Source organism: Cucurbita pepo, chromosome 1 (assembly GCF_057944985.1).
Source record: "Cucurbita pepo subsp. pepo isolate OVF chromosome 1, ASM5794498v1, whole genome shotgun sequence".
Taxonomy (NCBI): Eukaryota; Viridiplantae; Streptophyta; class Magnoliopsida; order Cucurbitales; family Cucurbitaceae; genus Cucurbita; species Cucurbita pepo.
This window is the reverse complement of record NC_141798.1, coordinates 10,476,560-10,503,750: the sequence shown is the minus strand read 5'-3', so window position 1 is coordinate 10,503,750 and position 27,191 is coordinate 10,476,560. Positions and strand designations below refer to the sequence as shown.

The window sequence follows — 27,191 nt, the reverse complement described above, 5'->3', positions numbered from 1 at the left end:
AATATGCATGTTTAAGACCTAAAAATGAAATTTTTTTGGATGAAAATGTAATGTATGTTATAATTATTGAAATACCTCTAGGATGAATGTTTATGATGCATGCTAACTTTAATGTTTTTCGCTATGTTACATAAGAGGATGAGATGAGCGATTGATGGATATTATCTCCTTGTTGAATTTGTATGAGTGCACAATATATTATGTAGCTTTTTGTAGAATTGAAAGTGTACATTAAGGTACCTAGCCGCCTTAAGATTCTAGTAGATCTCCTCGGCGCCCACAGATGACAAAGTTGATGTTTAGAATATTTGTTACGTACTTTAGGTAACCGATAGTATCTCTTTAACAAAGCATACATTAGTGAACCAAGTTAAGACTAGGGAGCTATAGCTAGAACGATTTACTAGTTGACCAGGTCTTTATGTTTCCAATTAATTATCACCTTAGGATTGTGAGCGGCAATCAGAGGTCAAGACATGATTGCACCCTGAGATTGGATTAGCCTTAAGGAGCTAGTCCCGAGTGTCCTGCAAATGCGAAATATGATTTAAACTACCTAAATGCCCCTTAATAGTGCTTGACATGAGAAAATCACATTAAAAAAATGTATATTTGAAATAAAGAACTTATTTTCCCTTTTATTTAGTAATTGGCATGAGAAAATTGTTTGTAATTTTTTTTCATTGATATAAAAAATAATACTTCTTCTCTTAATAGTGCTTGACATGATCGACTCGATCACCATCATATTAAGCATTTAACTGCGTGAGAGAGTTCTCTTTTAAGTCTCTCAAGGTTGATTATGGCCGGTTTAGTTTGTCCTTAACCGAAAAAGATACCCTTTTTGATGTGATTTTATAGTTGTAGTTTTGTATCTTTAAATAATTTTTATGTTCGAATTACCGTTCATCTTTGACTTTAAGTTTCTCATGTTTTCAATTTTTTAAATATTATCTCATCGCTGGCTTCTATCTATGTCTTAATCTATATGTGAGGATTGTATCTTTCTTTTAATGGATCTATTTTAAACCATGTAAGGGGATATGTTCCATGTAAGAGTTTATTGAAGTAGCGATATTTGATGAAGTTGTGTCATGACTTAATTAACGAGACTCTGAATCTCAAACCGTGATTAAAAGATAAAGATAAAAGTAAATATAAGTAAAATATAAAATAAAATGGGTAAAATTTCATTCAATTTGAAGTCATTCAACACAAATGTCAAAATTCAAAACCAAATCAATATAAAAAAATTGTTTTTCAAATTATTTACCAATGGGGATACAAAATGAATATAAATGACAACCCACAAAAATACAATCTAAACTAACGTTCTGGGTGGACACCTCTCTGTGACAACGCAGCTCCCAGGCACCTCCCACCTCAACCGGTACCTTAAAAATAATGAGAAAGGGGTGAGTATAAAAATACTCAGTAAGAAACCTACTTATAGGCTTTCATTACATCCTAAACATCTTAAGTATCCACAAGTTTTACTTTGAGATCTAGGAAGTTCGGGTCAAATCTCTACTATTATCTAAGCAACTAGAGTGCCTCGAAGTTTTGTGTAATACTCTAGTTCCTCTCAAACCCATTCTATGTTTGGAGAAGGTGGTTCACCCTTTTCTAACGTCATAGATCTGTTCTTTTATTTTATTTCATCCCAAAAGTCCTTGTCATTTTATTTCCACGGCCTTGCCTGGTCAGTACCTAGCCGGACTTTTTTTGTTCCATTGAATCGTAGATAAAATTATTTATTTTATTTGAAAACACAAAATATTTTTGAAACAAAAAAAATCGAAACAACAAGAATCATAAGAAGATTTATTATTTGATGAGTGAAAAGTCCCATCTTTTGGGTGAACTACTTTTTTGTTCCTTGACTTAGGTAGGTTGCTTTGTTTATGCCATGAGTGAGTGATGACCAGGGTTGAGGCACTACCTTATAAAAGGGGTAGTATGGTGTGAGATAAATCTAAATATCATCCATGGATTGTTGGCCGGCCCTCTCACAAGACCATAAAGTTGCCGAAGTTTGGGGGATGCGAACCCCGTGTGCTAGCAAGCTACTAAGGTCAGTCTACACCATAGTGGCCCTATTCAGGAGTGAAAAGGATAGCGAAGAGATGGATGACACCATTCACACTACTTATAGACAGGTGTGCTACCTTGGTCATCCATGAATGTTGTGGAGGTTTACGAGGTTCTCAGAGGTGTCTAGGTAATTAAATTCTCAACTATGGTTTCTAGGACGTTTAGGACTAACCCCTCAACTAGTCCATACTCTGGGTGCACACAAGTCTAAACCTCTAATCTCATGATCTTTGAAGGGAATGAACTCTTCATCCACGTAACAGAAGCATTGGGAACCGTTTGATTTTTAATAGGAATTAAAACGTAAACAATAAATAGGAAAGCAATAACTCATACTTTTGTAGAGATCGTAGATTACGATTCTCGATTTTAACAACGAAGCTCTTCGACAAAATCTTCCACACTATGACTCTAACACTAGTAAATTGGCTTGTGAACCTTTTAAAATAATAGGAGAATTCTGACCGAGATCGAGTAAAAACCATATTATTGACTCAAGATTAGAGTCCTATTTATAAGGACTTTGTAAGAGTATTTTGCCAAATAATATATTCCATTATCTTACATATTTGGAACAATATTTTATTTAAACCATTTTTAAATATCACAATCTATAAAAATACATGGGAAATATCATTCCATTTTCAAATATATACACCCAATACCATAAATATACTTTTCTAATTTGAACTATTCAAATTAAATCTATTTTTCCCCTTTAATATTTAATATATCAAATATATTAACTTGAATATTTCAAATTTATTCTTTCAACTAAATTTACGTTTTTATGTTATTACGAACTAGCATGGAGGCCTTATGGACCTACAGGTTATAAGCTCCAATGACATCAAATTAATTAACTAAACTCTTTAATTAATTAATTTTCATTCATTAACTATAGGTCACTCCACTATAGACCTATAGTTGAACTCGTATGTACTGTAGGACAAGTTATGTCCATGGGTTATCATTAAAGACAAGTCGATCCTTCACGAATTATTCGTAATTACAGTTGGGTCAAAAGTCTGTTTTACCCCCGTAATTACATCTTGTACCTTAAGTACCACTGATTCTCTAATAAACAATTCGTTTATGATCCAATCATAAACTGAGTCCCTCTTGGGCCAGTGAGAGGGTGGGACCCCATTGTTCAAGTCTCGAAATCAACACTTAAGAGAATTACTCATCTACTTACCCTATACGGGAAGGAGTGAATTCCATCTTGTGAGGTTATGTTCCTAGCTCCCTATTTGGTCAAGTCCCCAAAATGGTAGGCATATTGAATTGGCTACAAAAGTCATTCTCACCAAATCAAAAGACAAGTCCTCATAGACAAGAGTTCATAACTCACTCCTGATTAAGATCGAGTCGCACATGATCATCCTGTGAAATATTAATCTTCTTAATTAACGGATTTACAAATAGAGATTAAATATTTTGAGGTTCAGTATTATACAAACTCATTGTAGGATACCTCCACTCACATGTCTCCACATGAATGATTTGGATCAAATCATTTGTAACAATTACAAAGTGGACCGTATCAATAGTGTTACCAAGATAAGGCACCTAAACTTATCCATATACTATAGACTTTTTGGGTTATTACTTGAACATGATCCTTTTATATGTCAACTACATACTGTTCAAGTTTACCATAATAACCTTAGATCTTATATGATTATTGGATAATGTTTCACATAATAACAAATTACTTAATTCATGAATGAGAAAATGTTCAATTACAAAAAACTACGAGCTTTAGGGCACAAATCCCAACAATCTTAAGGTGCTCTATCTACTAGAAAAGTATTGGGTCGACTTAAAATTGCTCTAGTTTTGGACGATCGTCAAGAAACTGTGAGATTGGTAAGTTTTAGTTTTGGACGATCTTTGGATTTTATCATCACAGTCTGAAAATTCGAGTGCAAGTGGAGGAACACGACAACACGCGTCGAAGATGTAAGGCGGAACGCGGTCGGTGTAGAGGAGGACACCTGTCGCGCGTTGGACAGTGAAACACGTTTAACTTTTGGTCATGACACGTGTCTCTAGTTGACCGACCCAATCCAAACCGGCCCAAGGTCCATGCAACCCGAATACAAGATTCTAACCCACTGACCCAACCAACCCGATATATGGACCTCTGGAAGTGCGCTACGTGTTAACTTATGAATGCGTCTGATCGGTCAAGTGCGCGCGTGCGAATTGAGCATGGAAGTTTTCGTATTTCGCCTTCCTAGTACATAATTGTCGCATGTGAGTACCTTTCCGCACCATTCGACCTTTGTTCAATGGTTCTTTGTCTTGATTTCAACATTTATGTTATTTTTGTGTAATATAGGTGATTTCATAAAAGATTTCAAGAATTTTGGAGTTTTTAACATGCAAAAAAGCTAGCTCGGGATGGCACATGTCATCCAAGTAAATAACCACACGGATCCTAGGAAGTAATACTTGTAGGAATCGCTGGGATGTGCTAGTTTGTGAGCATTTCTAGCCTTAGGTAGTTAGAAAATTCATGTTAAGGACTTCCTAAGGGTGTTTTTGATGAGTATGTATGGTACGTTTGTCATGGTAAAATTACAGTTATGCCCCAGGTTGAGATTTTCGAGAAGCATGCTGATTTATATAATATGCAAAGCTAGAAAGAGAATATGCATGACTAGAATACGAGGTTGGCAATATAGATGAGTGTGGTATGCATCATGTAAGAAATTACAAAAAGTGCGCCTATGATGGATTTTGTGATTAATGTTATTTTATATGCTTTACGCTGTGTTCGAAAGAAGGATGGACTATTGTTATCTCTCCATTGAGATTGTTTGCTTGTATGTGTGCATGATACAATATGTCTTAGCTCCAGATGTTTGACCCTGTATTCTCCCGGTAGTAAGTGTATGCTTGCACTTTTCTCCATGCCATAATGTTGTCATGTCTCCGTGGCAAGTACGGCTGTTCCTAATTCAGGGTCATGGATAGGTTAATTTCGTTCATGCTCCTTCAGTTGCCTTGAAGCGTAAGCTACTGTTTTACCCTTCTACATAAGCACACACCCTAAGCCCTTACATGAGCCGTCTCTATACGTTACAAGGTTGTCTCACTCATCTAGAATTGATGGAGTCACTAACCTTTACTTAAGTTCCTAGAAACTTTGTTCGCCTACTAGTATCCAATCAAAGGGCTTGCCCTCCTTGGTTAACTGTGTAGGCGCTGCAGAGATCCTGGAAATATCTTGTACGAAACTTTTGAAAAATTTTTAGGAACTTCGTACCTCAGTGACTATGGTCAGCCTTGGCCACCTCATAACTGCCTTGGACAACCAAAACTTGCACTTGAAGAACTTCGCGTCCTCAAGTGTTCGCTGTCATATCGTCAAAGGCGACTACAATGATGATAGCAAGAAAGTCTCATGGACCTTTGATTTGTCTAAACTTAAACTTTCACAAGACATTGATTAGGCCGAAAGGGTTTATCAGTAAACTCACCTTCCTCATGACTCTTGAAGGCAGTCCTCGACATTTCCCTCTCTTTGATCCTCATAGGAGGTATTCTAACCTTGTTGAGACCCTTACATTCCTTACTGCTTCACCAAAAATGGCCTCATAATTGTATCTCATTTGGTTAACACAAGTCTTTCTTCATAGCGAGACTCTCTGTCACGTAGTTTGCTTGAATATTAATACTAATTTGAGCTATGTACGGGCTCTTTTGGAAGTAAGGGATCCTTGCATGAGTCCTTTGCATTCACCCAGGCTAGCTCATGTAGTATCATTATGACTGAGCTAGTCACATCTCCTCTCGTAATGATATCTCATCACTGGCTTTTTCGAGCACGTGAACCTTTCAAGTTCTTGTACTGTATCCTAGGGAACTCTCTGAAAACTCTTATTTGGTAGCTAGCCTCCCTCAAACTTTGAGGATGCTACGTCAGTGTCTTCTTTAAGATGTATCATGTCTCTGTTAGTCTTATTTGTTTACATGTCACCATCTTACTACCCTCAGTGGTCTTCAGCATCACGTTGTCTAGGAGTTCTACCTTTGTCTGAGCATGCTTCACAAGTACGACGTCACACTCGTGTGTAGCTAGAATTCTACTCTTTGTAATCGAGGTGACCTATACGAGGGTAGGTTCTTACTAACACACGCATCTAGACTTTCTCTCTCCAGACGGCGATAGTGTGGCCATAGCTTGACCTATTTTCCTACTATTCTCGACCCCAAGGTTCACCGGACTACCTTGACGGTTCTACGTCCATTACTTTGTGAGCATGCTTGTCCTAACCAAAGGATAGATTAGAACTCGTTTTATGGTCCTAACAACCACGTGCTGCATTTGGACTTGGTCCTCTCCACCAAGGTCCAAAGCGACTTGTTATCTATTAGGTGATCCATCAATAGAAATATCCTACACCCCATATCTCATTAGTGACATAAAGCGCACATCATGCTTTTGGAAGACCATAACTAAAACTTAGCTCGTGAAGATTCCAATCGACCTTGAAGCCATGACCTCTATAGCTTCACTCTCACTGTTGGTGAATCTTATTTTCCGACCTCCAACTTAACCAAACTCACTTGTGAAATTGGTTTGCTTGAGGGGTGCATAATTCCTATAGTGGTCACCCTTGTCTGTAAGAACTTTGTCTGGGTCTACTATGTGGTTTGTACTAAAGCATGCTCTATACTGCCTAGGCCTACAATATGATCACAACGGAGGCATGCTTGACATCTAGAATTATGGTCATGGGAGGCTGTGCCATAGGTATACCATCTCTTACTAGACATTAGAAAGTCTTATGTACATCTATATGGGGGGTGTCACGCACTCTGCGGAGTCACCTCCCTATCCCCTAAGGCCAGTAAGCTATAACTAAACTCCTCTCAACCTCCTCACAATAACTCGAATCTAGCATGGACATATAGAATGAATGTTCACTATTAAACACCCTAAGGCGTAATCATTGTTACCACTTAACCCAAGACAAACATCAAGTTGTTATAGACTTACAACATATCATAGCCTACTAAATAGGGTTAGACTGTATACCTAGTCGTGGTGAGGCATGTCGTCGAGCTGAGTCACAGAGGTGTACAACTCTCTATCCTAGAAAAAGTCTACAGAATCTAAAACCCGACTCCTCTAATACTAATCTATCATGACCCGATTTTTTAGGATTCGCACTCGAACATGACCCAAAAGAAGAAATCGAAAACAAACAAAAAAGAAAAGAAAAGAAGATTAAAAAAAATTAAAATCCAATAAAATTAAAATAGAAGAAGGGGAAGTGTAATTTTCAAATATTTCATAAGAGGATTCAAATTAAAAAAAAAAAAATACAAATATAAAATGAATTTACAAAAGACTCCAAAAGGCCAAAAAGGGATTAACGCTCCGGAACGACCCCCTCTGTGACCGCACAACTCTCAAACGCTCCTTCACTTCGACCGACAGCCTGCGAACACCTGACAAAAATAGGAAAATTGGGATGAGATAAAAATTATACTCAGTAAGCCACCTACTTGTAGGCCCTCATCACATCCTAAACTTAACAGAATATTCTAGGTCTGTAATTGGCTCTAGGACGTCTAGTTCTTGTCTTAGCCCCTTGGGACTTTCTCTTTGGAGCTTGCTCATTGGAGTTTCACTGGTTCTCCATCCATTCATTTGATACTGAAGGGCTCCTTATGGCGGGCTGTAATGATCAGTATCTCTCTTGAGGCACTACCTCTGCATGGCTATCTGAGGCTACATGGTATCTAGCCTAGGGGTGTGCTAAGTACCTCCTAAGCCCATATAGTCCCCTTATGCATGACCCAACCCATCCCATGTAGCTATGGGTTGTACGATGTAGGGTCACATTTTCCATACGAAATGGCTAAGAGCAGTAATAACAGGAACCCCTAGTCCTCCCATGAAGCTATGGCTGCCGTTCACACAACTAACAACTTAAGAACACTCATAAGGTACTTCTTCATCGTGGTAATCTGTTAGGTTCCTAGAAGGGAGGTTATATCTAGACTGAGTAACTTGAAGCTCATAACTACAAATCCCTAGGTTCCTCATAGTAATGGGTCATGGAAAATAACAGAGTGTGCATGCAACCATCGTCTAACATCATCATACATAATTAATGCAAATTAGACTTGCATACTAAACGGGGCAATAGCCTCCATCAAGCACCCGAAAAGTGGAGTTTGCACTCAATAGGGCGATGTCATCCCTCAAGTGCCCGAAACGTGGAGTTTGGTTGACGCGTGCTCCAATCACCAAAATCCTCTACTTCCTTCCAAGGAGTCCTTGCTACTAGATCGTGGCTGGAGATGACTTCCACGGTGGTCCGATGAGAATTCCAACGACTCCTTTCTCCTCTCAACTTTTCTCTCACTCTTTTTTCTCTCTTTGTAGGTGTTAGGCTAGGGTTTCGAGGACCCCTATAATGGTTGGAGGGGCAAAATGACCTATTGGAGGGGCAAAATGACCTATTTGCCCCTCTGTTGACTTTATTTTAATTTATTTTATTTTTCTTTCTTTTTCTATTTCTTTGGGTATTACACTTAAATATCTAGAAGACCACCACGACAACCTTAGACAAAATAAAAGTAGCAGTAGGCCGATAAGAGTTGGTATAGTGTCTGGAGGCCCCCCACTTTCCTTTCCACTTCGATACGGTACTGTTGAGCTAAATATGAGGTTGGTCACGGATGTGTAACTCAGCAGTTTGATGGATTGCCCTGCAGGATGGATTCATCCTATGATAGGGCGTTGATCATGCAAGTAGCCGGTTGAGTTGGCATGTACTAGGGGCTAACGCCCCCTACCTTGGACAACTTCATAGTTTGTGGGATAGGTTCGCTAGCTAATCTCCCGTGGATGATGAGTAGGCTAGCACTCACCCTTTTGTCCCTACTTAGTACGGAGTCTATGGATGTAGCGCCTCATCTTCGGATAACGGTTACTATTGCGTAGGTTAAGCAGCTATTTAAGATTGTGTACAGCAAGAACAATACACCTAAAGCCTAGAGTAAAAGCTCGTGGTCACCTGTCTAGTCATGGATGCAATGGTAGTCTACAAGTAGGTTGCTTACTGAGTGTGTTTTTTTATTCACCCTTTTCCCCTTTCTTTTTTATGTTTTCTCAAATCGTCAGTCGAGGTGGAGGAGCATTCAAGAGTTGTGCAGTCACAGAGCGGACCGTTACAAAGTGTCAGTTCGTTTTTATATTTTCGAGTCTTTTGTATTTCATTTATGATTTTATCCCAAACTCGTTTTTCCGTTTGTAATATATTGAACAACACACTTTTTCATCTTTTATTTTATTTCACTTTTTCTTTTATTTGTTTTTGCTTTCATCTTTTTCATCACTGTATGGTTTTTGAAGCCTCCAAAATTAGGTCGCAACAATTATTCTCTTCTACCCATTGAAATTTGGCTTCTAAAACTCCAATAAAATCTTGGAAGTTAAAATTTAAAACAAAAGAAAAAAAAATTATTCTTATCCGAACTCAAGTGTCACAGCATACCAGTTAAAAGAGTTTAAAAGTAACTGATTACTCAAATCTAAACTAGCTTCTTTTGAACTACTATTCAGATATGGCATGAGTTGTCCCAATATGCATGTTCTTATTCATTGATTATTTCTTTGGATGCTTCCATTTTTTTTTCTCTCTTGTCGCATTAACTAAGTACTAGTTATAAAGTTTTGTTTCGATTTGAGTTAGATATTTAGAATGAAATTATGTGATCATACTTGACCCAAGTTTTATTAACCCTTACGTTCACTAAACCTTTAATTGGATAAATGTATGTGCTCTCTATTTCACTTAAGTATTTACTTGTGTAACATCTTATAACATCTTATGTCCGACCTCACTTATACCTTTCATTCGATTAGTATCGCCACTCTTACATGAAATATTCTTGTGCTATAAGTGCAAAGTTCATAGACTGAGACATAAGTGCAAAGTTCCAAAACAATTAAGAACCAAAAAAAAAAAAAAAAAAAAAAAAAAAAAAAAAAAAAAAAACTAAGACTATTAATTGTTTTTTTTTCCATTCGAGTGACTTTTTCGTCGTGGCCAAACTTTATTTTATTTAAATGGGCTTAATAAATAATCTTTCTCGTGTCTATATTTTCTGTTAATTTTTTTATTTTTATTTTCAACACTAATGTAAGTTTAATCCTAACCTAATAACATTCGAAAAAACTCTTTAACTTTTTATGAATTTTATGTCTACCTTAAGCTTTATTAAAGATATAGATTTTTTTGAAGAAACTTCTATAATTCATCCGGCTTAGACATTATTTTTAAGTATTTTATTTCTTTATACAAAAAAAATGGGTGAAGCTGGAGTGACGTTTGATATGAGTTTTTTTGCATTAAAGTTAAAGAGAATAAAGTACTGAAAACAACAAAAATATTCTTTTAACTAAATTAATCTTATAGTTTGACTAAACCAAATATTTGTTAATATACATTTTTTTTAAAAAAATTAGAATAGTTTTGAAATCACTACTTCAAATCTCATCCATATATGTTTTTTTTTTTTTTTTTATGAAACACGTTTTTAATTTTATATATAAAGCTATATAATAAAATAACAATATTTTCAAAAGGTTATTCTAATTTTAAAATAACAGTATTTTTCATGCACCTGAAACAGGAATAAGGGAATAAGAGGGTAAAGGCAAACAAAGTTTGATGAGTATAAAAGACTAAATATGGGGTTGAGGTTTGTTCATCTTCAAACTTTCCATACAAACAAATATAGCATTGGTATAACAATGTTCATCTCCAAACTTCAAGCTTCCATGGCTAAGTATGAAGCAAGTGAGTTGATCAAGAAGTATCCAAGAAATGGTGATGATGTTCAACTAAAATCTTTCAGTGGCATTGCTCGAGATTCAACTCAACTCAACAATCAAGGCAAGATACCAGAAATCCTAAAAGATAACAAGAATGTTGGGCTCAAGCTTAGTTCAAATGCTCACCCAGAGACATCTAAGTTGCAATTTAGTCGAGAGCAGATGAAGGAGATCTTTAGATATCATGATAGCGATAAGGATGGTTTTCTCAATTTAAGGGAGCTAACAAAAGCTTTTGCTTTTCTAGGCTCAATTATTCCATTTGAGAAAGCTTCGTATGGCATGACATATGCTGATGCAAATAAAGATGGCCTTATCAGCGAAGCTGAACTTGACAAACTCATTGATTATGCCCAGAAATTTGTGAAGAAGAGATGAGCTTCTAGACTACATACCCTTATATTTCATGTATGAAAGGTAATTGTGGTATATGATACAAAAAAAAAAAATATTTTTGAAATAAATAATTTATTTTCCTTTTTATTTTAGTAATTGTCAAGAGAAAAGTGTTTGTAATTTTTTTCATTAAAAAATAATAATTCTTCTTTTAATCGTTCTTTTAGTACCTAGCATGATCAACTCGATCACTTTTATATTAAGCATTTGAATGTGTTAGAGAGTTATTTTAAGTCTCTCAAGAAAATTATATTTGGAAAGTAGGGAGGGTAATTCTTCTTTTAATCGTTCTTTTAGTACCTAGCATGATCAACTCGATCACTTTTATATTAAGCATTTGAATGTGTTAGAGAGTTATTTTAAGTCTCTCAAGAAAATTATATTTGGAAAGTAGGGAGGGAGATCTACAGCTTTGGTGAACCAATTTTTTTTTTTTTTAGTTTAGGAACCAAAAGTTAGAAAAATGTAAAGAAAATATGAGAGATTGAAAAACTCAACTTTTCTAGAAATCCATCGCAAGGAAGAAGATGCACTAACATATGTCAATTGTCTCGCTCGTGAGCGCATTGAAAGATGCCATCAACACATGTCGCAAGCAGAATGGAGCAATTTATCTAGTCTAGCAATTTATCTAGTCTATGTGTGGACACATGTCGCTATCCGCAGAAGAAACGCGTCCGACTTCCGTTGGAGATTCATTACCTTGACTTGACTCAATCTGACCCAAAATCATGACTTGTCAACCCGTACACAACCCGATTTAGTACCCGTGACTCGATCCGACAATCAAGAATTGACCAAACTTGAACCACCTATTAGTGAGTGTCACGTGTCACGATTAGAAAATTTGTAGTGATTGTCACGCTCGTTGGCGCTAAAGTTGTCACTCTCCTCCTGCCCACACGTGAGCCTCTATGCATTGTTGTGTGCATGGAAACAACACAAACCGCGTGAGGGCATGTGAGGCACATAAGCATGTTTTTCGTTCGTTTTGACTCCTATTTGACTATTTTTCATCCCTATTTCGATACTTACCTTAATTCTATTTTATTTAAGACCTACTAGTAAGTTTTTAAAAAATTTGGAGCCTCCCACAAGCAAAAAAGGGAACTCGAGAAAGCATGTGATAACCATGTAAGTAATCACACAAATTTTAGGCAAGTAATACTTATAGGATCGCTTGGATGGTCTTAGAATGATTAGAGCTTAAAGTGATTAGTCCCATTTTATGGATGCATTTCAGAACTATACCTTGAATGTTGTTATGGGATGCTTAATAGATAATTATGCTAGAGAGGAGGATTGAAATTTTGTGAATTGCACTCCAAGTGTTTGGTAGATGTTATTGCTCCTTTGAGCATGTGTGACTATTTCCATGAATATACATTAGCTCCAAATAATTGAATGTGTGTTCTCCTTATAGAGTGTTAGCAATAACAAGATAGGACCAGGGCATTAGAGATAGTTTAGCTAGGCGAAAACCTAGTTCAAAACGCTCTAGTAGTTTGAGGCCCGAAGACCTAGTTCAAAACGCTCTAGTAGTTTGAGCCCCTTAGGATTATGGGCAACAACAAGAGAGTCTGGTCTCTAGTGCTTCAAACCAAGCTAGGCTTAAAGGAGTAAAAATAGAGAAACCTGGAGATGTGAATCCATGAAAAAGCCGTCAAACCACCCTAGAGATCTAGCGGACCACTAAGACAACCCAAAAAGACAAGGTAGCATTCTAGGTCATTAGTAGTAGGGATAGTGTCTACGAAGCTTCCACTCCCCTTTCCACTCTGGTTTCAGTATTGTCAAGCCAAGCATATGCTACTTAAGGTTATGTGCCTAACAGTTTAATTCAATTACCATGCACAAACAGATCCAACCTATGAAGAGACATGGATTCATGTGGTAGTCATAGGAGTTGGTCCACACAGAGGGCCACTCCTCAACCTCAAGTAACTATATGGTCCAATGAGAAGAGTTCGTCAACTAACCTCCCATGAATGATGAGCATGCTAGCACACACCATACTATTTCCACAAGAAAGAGTTCTACGAGATAGCGCCTTAACCTAGGACAAAATTAATTGTTGCATAGGCTAAGCAAGCTACACAAGCTTATGAGTAACAAAGGTTATATAATTAAAGCATAAAGAAAAGCTTGTGGTTACCTGCTAGGTAAAGGATGCGATTAGAGCCTATAAGTAGGTTGCTTACTATTTATAAATTTATGCTCACGCATTCCTACCTTTATTTTTCAAGCAATTGATGTTATTGGTCGGAAGTGAAAAGGTGCTTGGGAGCTACAACCAAAATGGGGTGTTGACTTAGGGCATCTATTGTGTCTAAATTCCTTAGGGTGTCATATCATATATTTTTATATCTCGATGTTGTTCCCCCTTCTTTGTAAACATCTTAATATATATGTACTTGTAAACATTTCACAATGGTTTTAGTGCGGATGTGAGTTGACTTTAAATTGCGTGAAACTTTATCATAATTTTCATTAATTTCATTCATACATATTTTCATTGCATAGTTAGTTGGTCTCAATTTGATTTTTGAAATCTAAAAATTTGAGTCGTGACAGAACCAACTGCACACGCCTCGATCTGACTCGATACAAAAGTGCAAGTCAATGAGCAACACGTGGTGTAGCAAGAGCACGATTACTTCCCCCATAGGTGCGTTTGTACTTGCATGTGGACTGTGATATGGAACCATCTCAGCTACATGTGGCAGCACATGAGGGCGCATGACGTGATGTTTTCATCCCATTCGACCTTTGTTCGCCTTTTTCATATCAATTTTAAACTTGACCTTATTATAACTTGAAGTAGGACCTTCTAGAGAAATTTTAAAAATTTTTGATGTTCTAACATACGGAAAAACTAGTTCAGGAAAGCACATGTCATCTATATAAGTAGCTATTCGAACTTTTCTCAAGTAATACTGGAAGGATTGCTAGGCTGTGCTAGCATGCGAGTGTATCTAACATTTGATGGTTAGAATATGCATATTTAAGACCTAAAAACGGAAATTTTCTGGATGAGATTAATGCAATGTATGTTATAGTTATTGAAATACCTCTAGGATTGAGACTTTATGATGCATGCTAACTTAAATGTTTTTCACTATGTTACAAAAGAGGATGGGATATTTTGGTCTGTACTTCAAGCGATCGTTGGATATTATCTCCTTCTTGAGTTTGTATGAATCTAAATATATTATGTTTAGCTTTTTGTAGAATTGAAAGTCTACATTAAGCTACCTAGCCCCCTTAGGATCCCAGTAGATCTCCTCAGCACTCGCAGATGACAAAGTTGATGTTCAGAATATTTGTTATGTACTTTAGGTAACCGATAGTATCTCTTTAACAAAGCATACATTAGTGAACCAAGTCGGTGAACCAAGTTAAGACTAGGGAGCTATAGCTAAAATGATTTACTAGTTGACCAGGTCTTTACGTTTCCAGTTAACCGTTACCTCAGGATTGTGAGTGGCAATCAGAGGTCCAGACTTGATTGCACCCTAAGATTGGATTAGCCTTAAGGAGCTAGTCCCGAGTGTCTTAGAAATGCGAGATATGATTTAAACTACCTAAATGTCCCTAAGAATCTAGTAGACTTCAATGACATCCAAGAATGACTAAGATAGCTTACTAGACAATTTACAGTATGATGATGTCACCCGAGTCTCCGCCTCTTATCTCCTCTAGTATGCCCTTAGCATTAGCAACATCCTACCAAGCGGTAGTAGTATAGATATCATGAGTCAAGCCTAGGCTAGATAGTATAGTGCATGAGGTAATCAAGTGCCCTTACCTAGAGGAAAAGACTAGTAGACTCCTAAATGGGGCTACTGGCAATAAAACCTATCTCGATAGAAGGCACGATTTTATGGTTTTATAGGAGAGTTCGCCAGCTAACCTCCTATAGATGATATTTAGTCTAGCAAACATCATATCGTCCTATCACATGATTATGAGGTAGCGCCTCAACCCAAAATTCTAATCATTCACTACTCAAGTAAAAGGTACCAAAGTCAAGGAACATAAAGGTTGAAAATTTTGTATAGACCTAGATATAGCACATAGATCTGCTCAAAACTTCGAGGCTTCCCTAGATACTCAGATAACAGTAGAAACTAGGCTCAAATTTTTTAGAGCTTAGATAAAAGTTCGTGGACACCTAGTTGAATGGATGAGCTCTATTCAAGTACATTCTAGTTCCTATTAGGTAAACAATAAATTAGTTTTGTCCATGAATCTTTCTTCAAACTAGCTATTTCGTAGGTATCCATGTTTTTTTTTTTTTTAATTCCTTATTTTCTACAAAGTCATATAATTAAATGTTACTAATATTCTCCCTCCATATTCTCACTCCATCTAAACATACCTTATAAAAAGTATTTTGAATTCCAATATTTTTTGTTATAAAAAGTTAGAAATATAAATAAAACTAACATACATCATGTGAAGCATTATTCTGCACATATTATACTTGTTTTTTTGCTCTATTATTTCTTTCTAAAAACATGAGTGACACTTTGATACCAATTTTTGCATTAAAGTGAAGAGAACAAAGGTTCCCAAAAGAACAAATATATTCTTTTGAGTTAATAATTAATTTTGTACTTTGACTATTAAAAATCACTTAATTAAGTATGTAGTTTTAATAAACTACTTTTTTTTAATTATAATAGATTTGCTAAAATCACTACTTCAAATCTCACCTAAATAAAATACATTACAATTTAAGAATTTTTCTTTTATTTTTTCATATGAAAAAAGTTTTGGGTTTCATATATAAAACATTTAAAGTTAAAACTTTTGAGATTTTCTTAAAGACTTTAGAGGTTAAATTATCAGAATTAATCAAAATCAACCCGGAAGGGTAAATGCGTCATTTTGACACTTTATTCCTACCTCGAGGTCTGGATTAGTTCTCATCATACTGGGATGATGTGGAAAAAGAAAGAGCCAAAGAAAATGGAGTTTTAGAGTCTTTAGAGAGAGAGAGAGTTGAAATCCGTTCCAAGCTGTAGTATGAAGGCATAAGGAATGCTCAAAGGCATTGGGAATACCATTCTGAATTTTTTATTTGATCAAATCTAACCAAAATCATGAAAGAATGGAAGGTAAGTATTCATGTTCTTGATTTTGGTTTCCTTTTGAAATTAAGTGCTCAATTTTTAGTAGGTTGATATTGAACAAATTTCACAGAAGATTCATGAAGAAAGCTATAGTTGATTCGAAACAGAAGGTGGTGTTTCAACAAATGTCAAGAAATGGAAAGTTTTGAATTATGACCAATTTTCAACTTCATTATTTCTGGTTGTTGCTAATAAAAAAGTTAAAGAGAAAAAAACCTATGTGAAAGAATAAAGAGAAGCGAAGCAGAATGACATGCATCAGACGGACACCGGTGAAACACGGCCAATTGCGACATCACCACGTGCTGAGCGTAGACAAGCTGAGGGAAAATCAGAATTAATCTACACTATGTAGGACTCAAATGTGCGCCAGCTCACTCGCGACCCATGTATGACCCGCTTTTCTGACCCTATGTCCTGTTAGACGAACACGACTCTCCACAATGGTATGATATTGTCCACTTTGAGCATAAGCTCTCATGGCTTTGCTTTGGGCTTCCCAAAAGGCCTCATACCAATGGAGTTAGCATTCCTCACTTATAAACCCATGATCATTCCCGATGTGGGACTTCCATCATCCAACACCTCCCCTCGAACAAAGTGCGCCTCCCCTTAATCGAGGCTCGACTCCTTTGGAGTCTTAGTCATTTTTTACTGCCTTCGAGGAGGGGCTTGACTCCTTTTCTTTAGGAGTTCTTTGTTCGATATTTGAGGATTTGAGGATTTACCAATTTATTGGCACGACTAAGTTTAGGGCATGGCTCTGATACCATGTTAGACGAACACGACTCTCCACAATGGTATGATATTGTCCACTTTGAGCATAAGCTCTCATGAGGCCTTTTGGGGAAGCCCAAAGGAAAGCCATGAGAGCTTATGCTCAAAGTGGACAATATCATACCATTGTGGAGAGTCGGCCTCATACCAATGGAGTTAGCATTCCTCACTTATAAACCCATGATCATTCCCGATGTGGGACTTCCATCATCCAACATGTCCATTTGAGGGTTTTGCCATGTGTCGATTTGAGGGCACGTCTGTACTCCTTTTAGGCTTGTTTGTAGGCACGGATGAGGAGTGTTCTTTCATGCGTGTAGACACGTGAGTAACCTCTTGATGCTCCGTTGGATCTCCATTTATCAGTTTTTAGTTCCAATTTCGATATTAACCGTAATTTTACTTAACTAGGACCTACTACAGAAATTTGGACCTCCTGACACATAGAAAAGCTAGCTTAGGAAGGCATATGTCATCCACCTAAATAACCACATGAACCTTGGACAAGTAATACTTGGGATCGCTGGGATGTGCTAGTATGCAAGCATTCCATACCTGGTGGTTAGATAATGCATGTTAATGACTTCGGAAGAGCGTTTTTGGATGAGTATGTACTATATGTATGTTATAGTAAAATTATCTTATGCCCCTAGGTTGAGATTTCCGAATAGCATGCTATATTATGTATTATGCATAGATGAAAAGAGAATATGCATGACTAGAATATGAGTTCGACAATATGGATGAGCATGTTATGTACAATATAAGAAATTACCAAAATGTATAATGAGATTTGTAATGAATGTAGTTTCGTATGATTTCCGTTGTGTTAGAAAGAAGGATGGGCTATTGTGATATGTGCTCCGGATGATTGATGGATGTTATCTCCTCGTTGAGCTTGTTTTCTTGTATATTTACATGATATAGTATGTTTTAGCTCCAAGTGTTTAATTGTGTATTCTCTTTGTAGAGAGTGTTTATCTGCACAGAGCTAGGTCATTAGAGTTAGATTGGCTAAACAATGACATAGGTGAGGATGCCTCTAGCAGACTTAGCTCCTTAGGATCGTGAGAGACGATCAGAGAGTCTAGACACTAGTGCTCCCTGACAAAGAAAGACTTGAGGAGTCAGAATAGAGCAATTTGGAGCCAAAAGTTCGCGTTAAGCCACCTAGTCGCCTTAAATCAAACAGGCCTCCTCAATTTCCAAATACGATTAAGGTGAACTTTAAATCATGGGTTACATGCTTAGGTGATCCATAGGTATATCTCCCTAGAAAAGTATGCATGAGAGAGTCTAATTAAGATTAGGACGCTAAAACTAGTCCAGTTTATACGTTGACCTAGATCAAAATGTTTTCAATAGACCCTGCACTCCAAGATCGTGTATCAGAGGTCTAGACTTGAGTGTACCGAGAGAATTGGTTTTAAACAGCTTAGAAGCCCTAAGAACCTAGTAGACCATGACAACCAAGGGCAACAAAGGTAGCTCTTCAGGCTAATAGTAATGTCATCAGAGTCTTTATTACTTATCCACTTCAGTACCCGATCTGTCATGCTTTCACTCAAGTACTCATACTGTCGAGGTAGGCATAGGCCAAACAGGAGAGATGCGTTGAGATGACTAGGTACCCAACAATGTTAAAATGGTCAATAGTCTCCTAAATAGGGTCTTTGTGCAGTAAATTCGTTCTTTAGAGGGGGTCTGTTAGTAGCTAAAGTATCATGTGGGTGTCACTCCCCCACAGCTTTAGTGACTTTATGGTCACGTGGGAGCGTATGCCAACTAACTCCCATAGAAAATGTTCAGACTAGCAGATTTCATATTGTTCGAATAGATGATTGGTCATTCATTGCATAAGTACGGTAAGCTACCTAAGTCTAAGAAAAAAAAATTAGTTCTATCCATAGATGAGATTTTTCTCCTAGAAAACCTATGGCGCCAGAAATGGGTGAATCACCCCTTGGTACCTTGAATGGGTCTGTTAGTAGCTAAAGTATCATTCAGAAGTTCAATACACCTAAGATACTCACATAGCACCAGAGACAAGACACAAACTTCCTACACCTTATACAACTTAGTTAAACCCTATTTTGTGCTTAATATTGGCCTTGTAAACCTCAGGTATTACAATCGGTCAAAACTATAATAAGTTAATTTTTAACCAGTTTTAGACGCACGTTTTTCTTTGTATACTTAACGAAATATGATAAAAAGAATTTTTTTTAAAAGTTGATAGAAAACTCTTCAAATTTGGTCGAAGGAATCAAATTGAATTAAGTTCAATAGAAAAAGATACAAAAATCTAAAGAAAATAGGAAGAAAATGAAGACTCAAACGCCACGAGACTCAAGGAGCCAACGTGTAGGTAAAACGTGTCAAACCATGAGTGTGAGTATCCTTCCTAAGCGCGTGGAATATTCGTGCATGAGTTGCGTGAGTGAAAGCTTATAAACTGTGTGTGGCAGCATATGGGAATGTGTGAGAATGTCTTTTTTGTCCGTTTCGACTCCCGTTTTTCTACTTTTTGTCCTTATTTTAATACTAACCTTAATTTAACTTGAATTGAGATCTACATGAGAAATTTCAAGAAATTGAAGCCCCTAACAAATAAAAAAAAAATAGTACGGGTAAGGCATGTGTCATCCAAGTAAATAGTCATTCAAACTCTCTTCAAGAAATACTTATAGGGACCACTAAAACGTGCTAGCATATATGAGCATATCTTGTTTTAAGTGGTTAGAATATATGATAAGGACTCTAGAAAAAAAAATTTGGATGAGAATTATATATATGTTATAGAAAGTTAATGAAATGTCCTTACGAAGAAGATTTAAGATGTATGTCATTTTAATACTCTTTATCATGCTATACATGAGCATGGGATACTCTGATCTACGGTTCCAATGATTGATGGATATTATTTCCACGTTGAAAACTTACATGAATATTTACATGATTTTTTTGGATATTTAGAGGATTATTAGGAATATCTCTAATAACTTGTCACGTTGAAAACTTACATGAATATTTACATGATTTTTTTGGATATTTAGAGGATTATTAGGAATATCTCTAATAACTTGTCACTTTGAATGGGATGAGAATAAAATATTTAAAACAAACAAAAATAAAATAAAAAGATAAAAATTCAATAGAATTTAAATGAGAAGAAAAAAAAGAGCAAGGCCAAAATTAAATCCAATTCTAAGAGGGATGTTATTCAAAATACTACAAACACCGAATACAATTATAAAGGAAAAATACAAAAAACTCCAAACGTAAAAATGGACTGACGTTCCGAAATGACCCCATTGTGACTGCACAACTCTCGAACGCTCATCCACCTTGACCAACAACCCATGAATATCCATAAAAGAAAGGGAAAAGGGGTGAGTATAAAAATATGGTTAGTAAGCAACCTATTTGTAGGCTCTCATCACTTCCTTCTCCAAGTACGTTCCTACGGCTTTCCTTTGGTCTTTAGAAAGTTTGGGCTTACCCTTTAAACCGCTCTAAGGTACTGTGTAGGTCTCGAAATTCCAATTGGTTCCTCATTAATCATTTACATGTGTAGCCCCTAGTCCCTTTTCGAGACTGGTTTACCGCGTCATGGCATCAGCCTCAACCCGTTCCTACACTCAATAGAAGTGTTCATCCTCAACCACCTACTTGCGTAGTCCTTAATCTCTTCCAAGATTGGTTTACAGAGTCACGGCATCGGCCTTGACTTGTTCCTACACACAATAGAGGCTCTCATCCTAACACCTATTCGTGTAGTCCCTAGTCCAACCAGGACTGCTTTATAAGTTCGCCTGATTCTACACTCAATAGGAGTCTATATGTTGAGCTAACTACCTACGTAGTCCCTAGTTCTTCTCAAGAACCGATTTAACGGGATCAAGGGGTCGACCCTGACCCGACTCTACACTCACTAGTAACTCAGCTAGTTTCATCACTCTATAAGCTACTTACACCATTGAGGTCTATAAGGTTCTTAGGGGTGTTCAAGTGGTTTAAACTTTAGTTCTCAATTCCACGATGTTTGGGGTTAGCCCCTTGGCTAAACCAATCCCTGGTTGCACATAGGTTTAACTTCCGATCGTTCACGAACCTGAAGTGCGAGGTCTATTGGAGCATACTGACCTAGTTCTACATGTAATCCGCACTAGCTAAGGCGCCTTAATCTTAACTGAGTTCTTGATACAGCACGCTTTACAAGGAAAATATATCTATCGACTGTCGATAAAACATAGAATGTTTCTACCCTTTCACAAATTTTTATTAAGACGATATTCCTACCAACCCCTTAATGCATGAAAATCATAAGGTATAAATCATACACACAATCCAACAATCTCAACGGGCAAATATCCATCAATCACTTAGAGCACATATCAATCACTTAGAGCACATATCAGAGTATCCCTTCCTCCAGTGTACCATAGCGAAAGACATTAAATCATGCATGCTTCTCAATTTTCTTTGTTCTAAGGGCAATGGCATAATTTTATAACATACGTGTCATATTCATCCAAATTGCTCATTTTAAGTCCTAGTCACGCATATTCTAACCACTAAAGGTAAATTATATTCGCATGTTAGCACGTGCTAGCGATTCCTACAAGTATTACTTGCCTATAGTCGAAGTGGTTACTTACTTGGATGACGCATGCCTTCCCAAGCTAACTTTTTCTTCTATTATGAGCTCTAAAATTCCTCAAATCTCTCTCACACCTTGTCACTTGCACATTCAACTCCTCCATCAAAATTTCTAGAGTTCCAAATAAGTTTTTTTTTTTTTTCATAACTTTCTCTATCCAACTTGAATTAACTTAATTTCTGGCGAAACTTATAGACTTTTATCCATCTTTACAAAAAAATATTTTTCTTACTTGGATCACATCAAGAATTAATCGAGTCCAAAGATGGTCGAAAACTGAAAACTTACCAAAATTTTTCGTATCTTGACATTTATCAGAACGCCATCTTCCAGCTTGAATCAACTCTGGCTTCGTTTATAAAATTTATGCGAAATCCCTCTAATGTCAACATATTACGATTCATAAATTAATTCCAAGCAAAGCTATCGAATTTGAAAAAAAGTGGAATCAAGAATCTAAAATAGTTATTCCTTGATTCTGGATGAATTTGAACAAATCAAGCATCCAAAATCGTTCTCCCAAAGCCAATGAGAAATTCTTGTGAAGGAAGTTGGCCCAAACGGTGTTTGGAGCACAATTAGACTTTTTGTTTCTACTCTCTCTCTCTCAAACCCTTTAACTTCTTAAAATAAGACAAGTTCTGAGAATGAGTAGAACCTCGTGCCATAATCTCGGAAGCCAGAGTTTCAATATGAGTTTTAGCGTGCAGTTATGGAGTTAAGTTTATCCATATGAAAGATGAAAACTCACCAAATTTGGTGTCAATAGGATACTTGATGGATGCTCCATGGGGTCGTATACCGCTTGCTAAAATGACATCTACTATAGAATGATGAGAAATACCACAAAATGTACTATGGGGGAGGCATGGCATCAGCTCTCTATCACAATCGCACTTTTGATGGTAGCGGACTTGCGATTGTGCGGCACTCACTTTCCAACGACAAGTGAGCTAAGTCAATTCGTTCTTATGTCGCCTACGGCCAAGCGACGTATGTTCGAGTCTCTGGCTTCAGTTTTAAGAGAAGGTTTTGGAAAACGAGGGCAGAGAGAGATTTTCGAAAGAGACGTTATAGCAAGCAAGAGAGAAATAACAACGGCTCACAGTATATAACCTTGGGTAGGGAGGAGTTGACAACTAGTCGTATCCCCCTATAGTACATTCTGAGGCATTCCATGTCTGACAGGCCTAGACATGATATTTCTGAAACGTCATACTTCCAAGAAAAGTCAAGGCGCATATGGCACGAAAAGGAAATCCGATTTCGGTAAGTTCCATCAGCAGGGAATAAAACAAAAAGCTACCCCCCAATAGCATAGCATATCCAAATGGAAAACCGGACGGAACCCACCCCATTTACCTTATTCTCATTCATTCATTCAATCCCTCACCTTTACAGAAAGACTGAAGAGAAGAGAAAAGAGGCATTCGTCAAGCTAAACTTCTCCAGTCTCGTCGAGCTTCTCGCTGGGCCCTTTCTTTGCTTTATAAATCTTATAACATGAGGACCTGTCATGGGCATACGGCCATGGGCAACATGCCTTGGACGAGCATGACCGTGACATTCTCCCCCACCTAATTGGTTGAGGTCCCTGTCAACCGACTACTTTCAAACCTGGCGATGTGGGTGCCGGCGAAGAACAGATCTTTGGCGCGTTCCCAGCTGGTTTTCTCCGTAGGGAGATTCTTCCATTTGACAAGGAATTCACGAATCATCCGTACAGGTCTTCCTATCTTCCTAACCCTGTCAGCTAGGATCTTCTTTATTTCTTTGTTGTCTCTTTGTTTCAGATCGATGCTAGGTCTCGTGATTACATTTCGCTTGTCGTCGTCTTGTTCAGGGTGATAGGGCTTCAAGTTGCTCACATGAATTACTATGTGGATTTTCATCCATGTGGGTAGCACAACTCTGTAGGAGGTAGCCCCGATCTTTTTAAGAACTTCGATCGGGCCTTCATATTTTCGAACTAGTCTCTAGTCTTTTGACTGCGAAATCTGATCTGTTCTGGTCTCAACTTAATGAGGACTTGATCTCCCGCTCAGAATTGGAGGGGACGACGCTTCTTTTCCGCCCACTTCTTCATATGCTTGGAAGCTTTTTCTAAATATGTCTTGGCTATATCTGTTGTCTGCTTCCATTCCCTTGTGAAGTTTTGAGCTTGAGGGTTTTTTCTCGCATAAGAATGATCAATAATATGGGGCAAGGCTGGTTGTCGTCCACTTACAATTTCGAAGGGACTCCTTCCCGTAGACGAGCTTGTTTGACAATTGAAACAGAATTGGGCGACATCTAGCAGTTGTATCCAGTTCTTTTGGTGAGCGTCGACGAAAGGACGTAAGTATTCTTCGAGCAAGCAGTTGAACCATTTCGTCTGTCCATCGGTTTGAGGATGATAGCTCGAGAAGATGTTTAAAGTTATTCCCAAGAAGGCGAATAATTCAGTCCAGAATGTGCCAATGAATCTACCATCCTATCACTGATGATGCTCGATGGAATGCCCCATAACTTTACAATGTGTTTGAAAAATAGTTGGGCTGTTAGTTCAGCCGAACATAATTTGGGAGTGGAAACGAACGTCGCATATTTCGAGAATCGGTCTATGATAACCAAGATGGTGTCATACTCCCCGACTTTTGGGAGGTGTGTTATGAAGTCCAGAGACACACTTTCCCAAGGCCTTGTTGGCACAAGTAGAGGTTCCAAGAGTCCCGAGACTTTGGCTTTCTCGGCTTTGTCCTGTTGGCAAATGAGGCACGTCCTGATGTACTGCATGATGTCGTCCCGCATATTTGGCTAGAAGTACCCCTTTTTTATTAGGGCATATGTTCTTTGCCACCTAGGGTGTCCGGCCCATAAAGTATCGTGACATTCCTAAATGAGCTTCTTCCTCAGTTCTCCCGTTCTTGGGATGTATAATCTGTTTCCTTTAGTCATTAGAAGGTCTCCCTCGACCCAAAACTGTTGTGTCTTCCCAGCTTTAGCTAGTTCGACGACGGCTTTGACCGATGGGTCTTTATGAAAATGTTCTTTGATGATGTCGCGCATCGATCCATCGATCTTACTTGAGTGAATATGGGCTAACATGCACAGGGCTGCATGTTCGCCCTTCTGACTCAGCGCGTCAGCTGCTTGATTACTCTTTCCTACCTTGTGTTCAAATTTGAAGTTGAATTCAGCTAACGACTCCTGCCACCGGGCTTGTTTAGTCGTCAATCTTGGTTGATCACGAAGTGGCAAATGGCGCTGTTATCTGTCTTCAGTACGAATTGTGATCCCAAGAGATACTGTCTTCAGACTCGTAGGCAATGGACCACAACCAGCATTTCTTTTTCGGAGACAGTGTATCTCCTTTCAGCATCGTTGAGCTTTCGACTTTCATAAGCGATGGGTTGGCCTTCTTGAATAAGGACACCGCCTAGGGCAAAGTCGGAAGCATCTGTCTCTATTTCAAATGGCTTTGTAACATCTACTAACCCGAGGACAGGACCCCTCGTCATGGTTGCCTTCAGATCTTCAAAGGTCATTTGACATTTATTTGACCAGACCAAGGGTGGTCTTTCTTCAGGAGCTCTATTAATGGGGCGCCTCGTTATGAAAGCCCTTCGACAAACCACCTATAGTAGTTTGCCAATCCTAGGAAGGATCGCACATCGGATACGGAAGTAGGGATTTTTCACTCTTGGATAGCTTTTATCTTATCGCTATCCAATACCGATTTGTCCACAACTGATGACATGTCCAAGGAAGTTGATACATGTTTGTGCAAAGGCACATTTTTCTTTCTTGACGTACAACTGATTCTGCCGCAGCTTGTCAAACACTAGCTTCAGGTGCACCTTGTGTTCCTCTAGGGTTTTGTTGTATACAACTAAGTCGTCGAGGTATACTACGATGAACTGATCCAAGTTTTCGTGGAAAACCTGGTTCATTAACGTGCAAAACGTAGCTAGGGCGTTTGTCAAGCCAAAGGGCATTACCAGGAACTCAAAGGCCCCATATCTTGTTATACACGTCATCTTGGGCTCGTCCCCTTCGGCAATACGTACTTCGTAGTTCCCTGATCGTAAGTCCAACTTCGTGAAGTATTTGGCCCCGTGAAGTTGGTCAAACAAGTCGGATATTATCGACAGTGGGTATTTGTTGCGTACTGTCACCTTGTTTAAGGCTCTATAAGCTATGCACAGACACAACGTCTCATCCTTCTTTTTCTGAAATAGTACGGGGGCTCCGTAAGGCGCATTTGTCGGGCAGATGAATCATGTCGTTAACAACTCATCTAGTTGTTTCCTCAATTCGGCTAGCTCAGGGGGAGTCATCCAGTATGCATTCTTCGCTGGGGGTTTAACCCCGGGGAAGAGTTCGATTTCGTGATCAATGCCTTGACGGGATGGTAATGTTTGTGGTAAGCTCTCTGGCATTATATCAGCATAACTGTCTAGTACCTCCTTGATTTCGCTTGGAATAGTTTCCTCAGTGGTCACTTCTTCCATCAGTGGTATAGCCATAAATGTAGGTTCCTCACGTGCAAGTCCTCTTTTCAATTGTATGGCCGAAATCATTCTAAGATTACCTGGTTGCTTGATACTTGCAGGTATTACTGTGGGGTTGCGGTCGGTGATCACCAAGCATTTCGCCAGTGGCATTGGGATAACTTTGTGTTCTAGGAGGAAGTCCATCCCAAGTACCAGGTCGAAGTCGTCCATGCGAACCACGACAAGGTCCAACTCTCCTGTCCAAGCCCCTAATTTGAAGGGGACTCTTTTGGAAACCCCTATAATAGGCAAGGCCTCGGAGTTGACAGCTTTCATTTTTTCGGGGTTCTTTTCTATGGTGAGTCCCAATCTTCCTGCTTCTTGATCGGCGATGAAGTTGTGGGTCACTCCTGAGTCTATCAAGGTGCTCTTGCTTGGTCGAGAGTTTATCGTCGCATCTATTAACATGAGCCCTTTCTCTATTATCTCCTTTGGGTCGACCTTCCGTTGGAGGGCTGACAAGAATTTGAGCACGCCCATTTAGGGGTTGTCTTGATCTTCCTTCTTGTCTGGCATCATCCCGACTCCTACGTCGTTGCTCTCTTGGATGGACACTTGGAGTGCACTGAGAGAGGTTCAATGAGGACAGTAGGACAGTCTATGGGGGCATTTACACAACAGGCATTGTAAAGGTGTTGTCGGGTGGTTCTTTCGAGGGTAAGGTCCTCGAGATGTCCCCGCTTGGTTGTTCTGAGGAGGTCTATCTGTCCACCCACTTG

The 27,191-nt window shown here is 38.2% G+C and overlaps 2 protein-coding genes across 2 annotated transcripts; one reads left to right on the top strand and one right to left on the bottom strand.

Moving 5' to 3' along the window:
* The first annotated feature begins 10,829 nt into the window (after positions 1-10,829).
* Positions 10,830-11,401, top strand: LOC111793181 (calmodulin-like). Its single transcript, XM_087118691.1, has one exon. It carries the CDS (start codon positions 10,883-10,885, stop codon positions 11,339-11,341), a length of 459 nt encoding a protein of 152 aa, XP_086974817.1. The 5' UTR covers positions 10,830-10,882; the 3' UTR covers positions 11,342-11,401.
* Positions 11,402-26,196: 14,795 nt separating this feature from the next.
* LOC147794691 (uncharacterized) lies at positions 26,197-26,952 on the bottom strand. Its single transcript, XM_087116720.1, has one exon. The coding sequence runs from the start codon at positions 26,950-26,952 to the stop codon at positions 26,197-26,199; it is 756 nt and encodes a 251-aa protein (XP_086972846.1).
* Between the last annotated feature and the right edge of the window lie 239 nt (positions 26,953-27,191).

Bases quoted from the DNA above. Each gene is read 5' to 3' on its own strand.
- LOC111793181 (XM_087118691.1), top strand. From the start codon at position 10,883: ATGTTCATCTCCAAACTTCAAGCTTCCATGGCTAAGTATGAAGCAAGT.
- LOC147794691 (XM_087116720.1), bottom strand. From the start codon at position 26,952: ATGGGCGTGCTCAAATTCTTGTCAGCCCTCCAACGGAAGGTCGACCCA.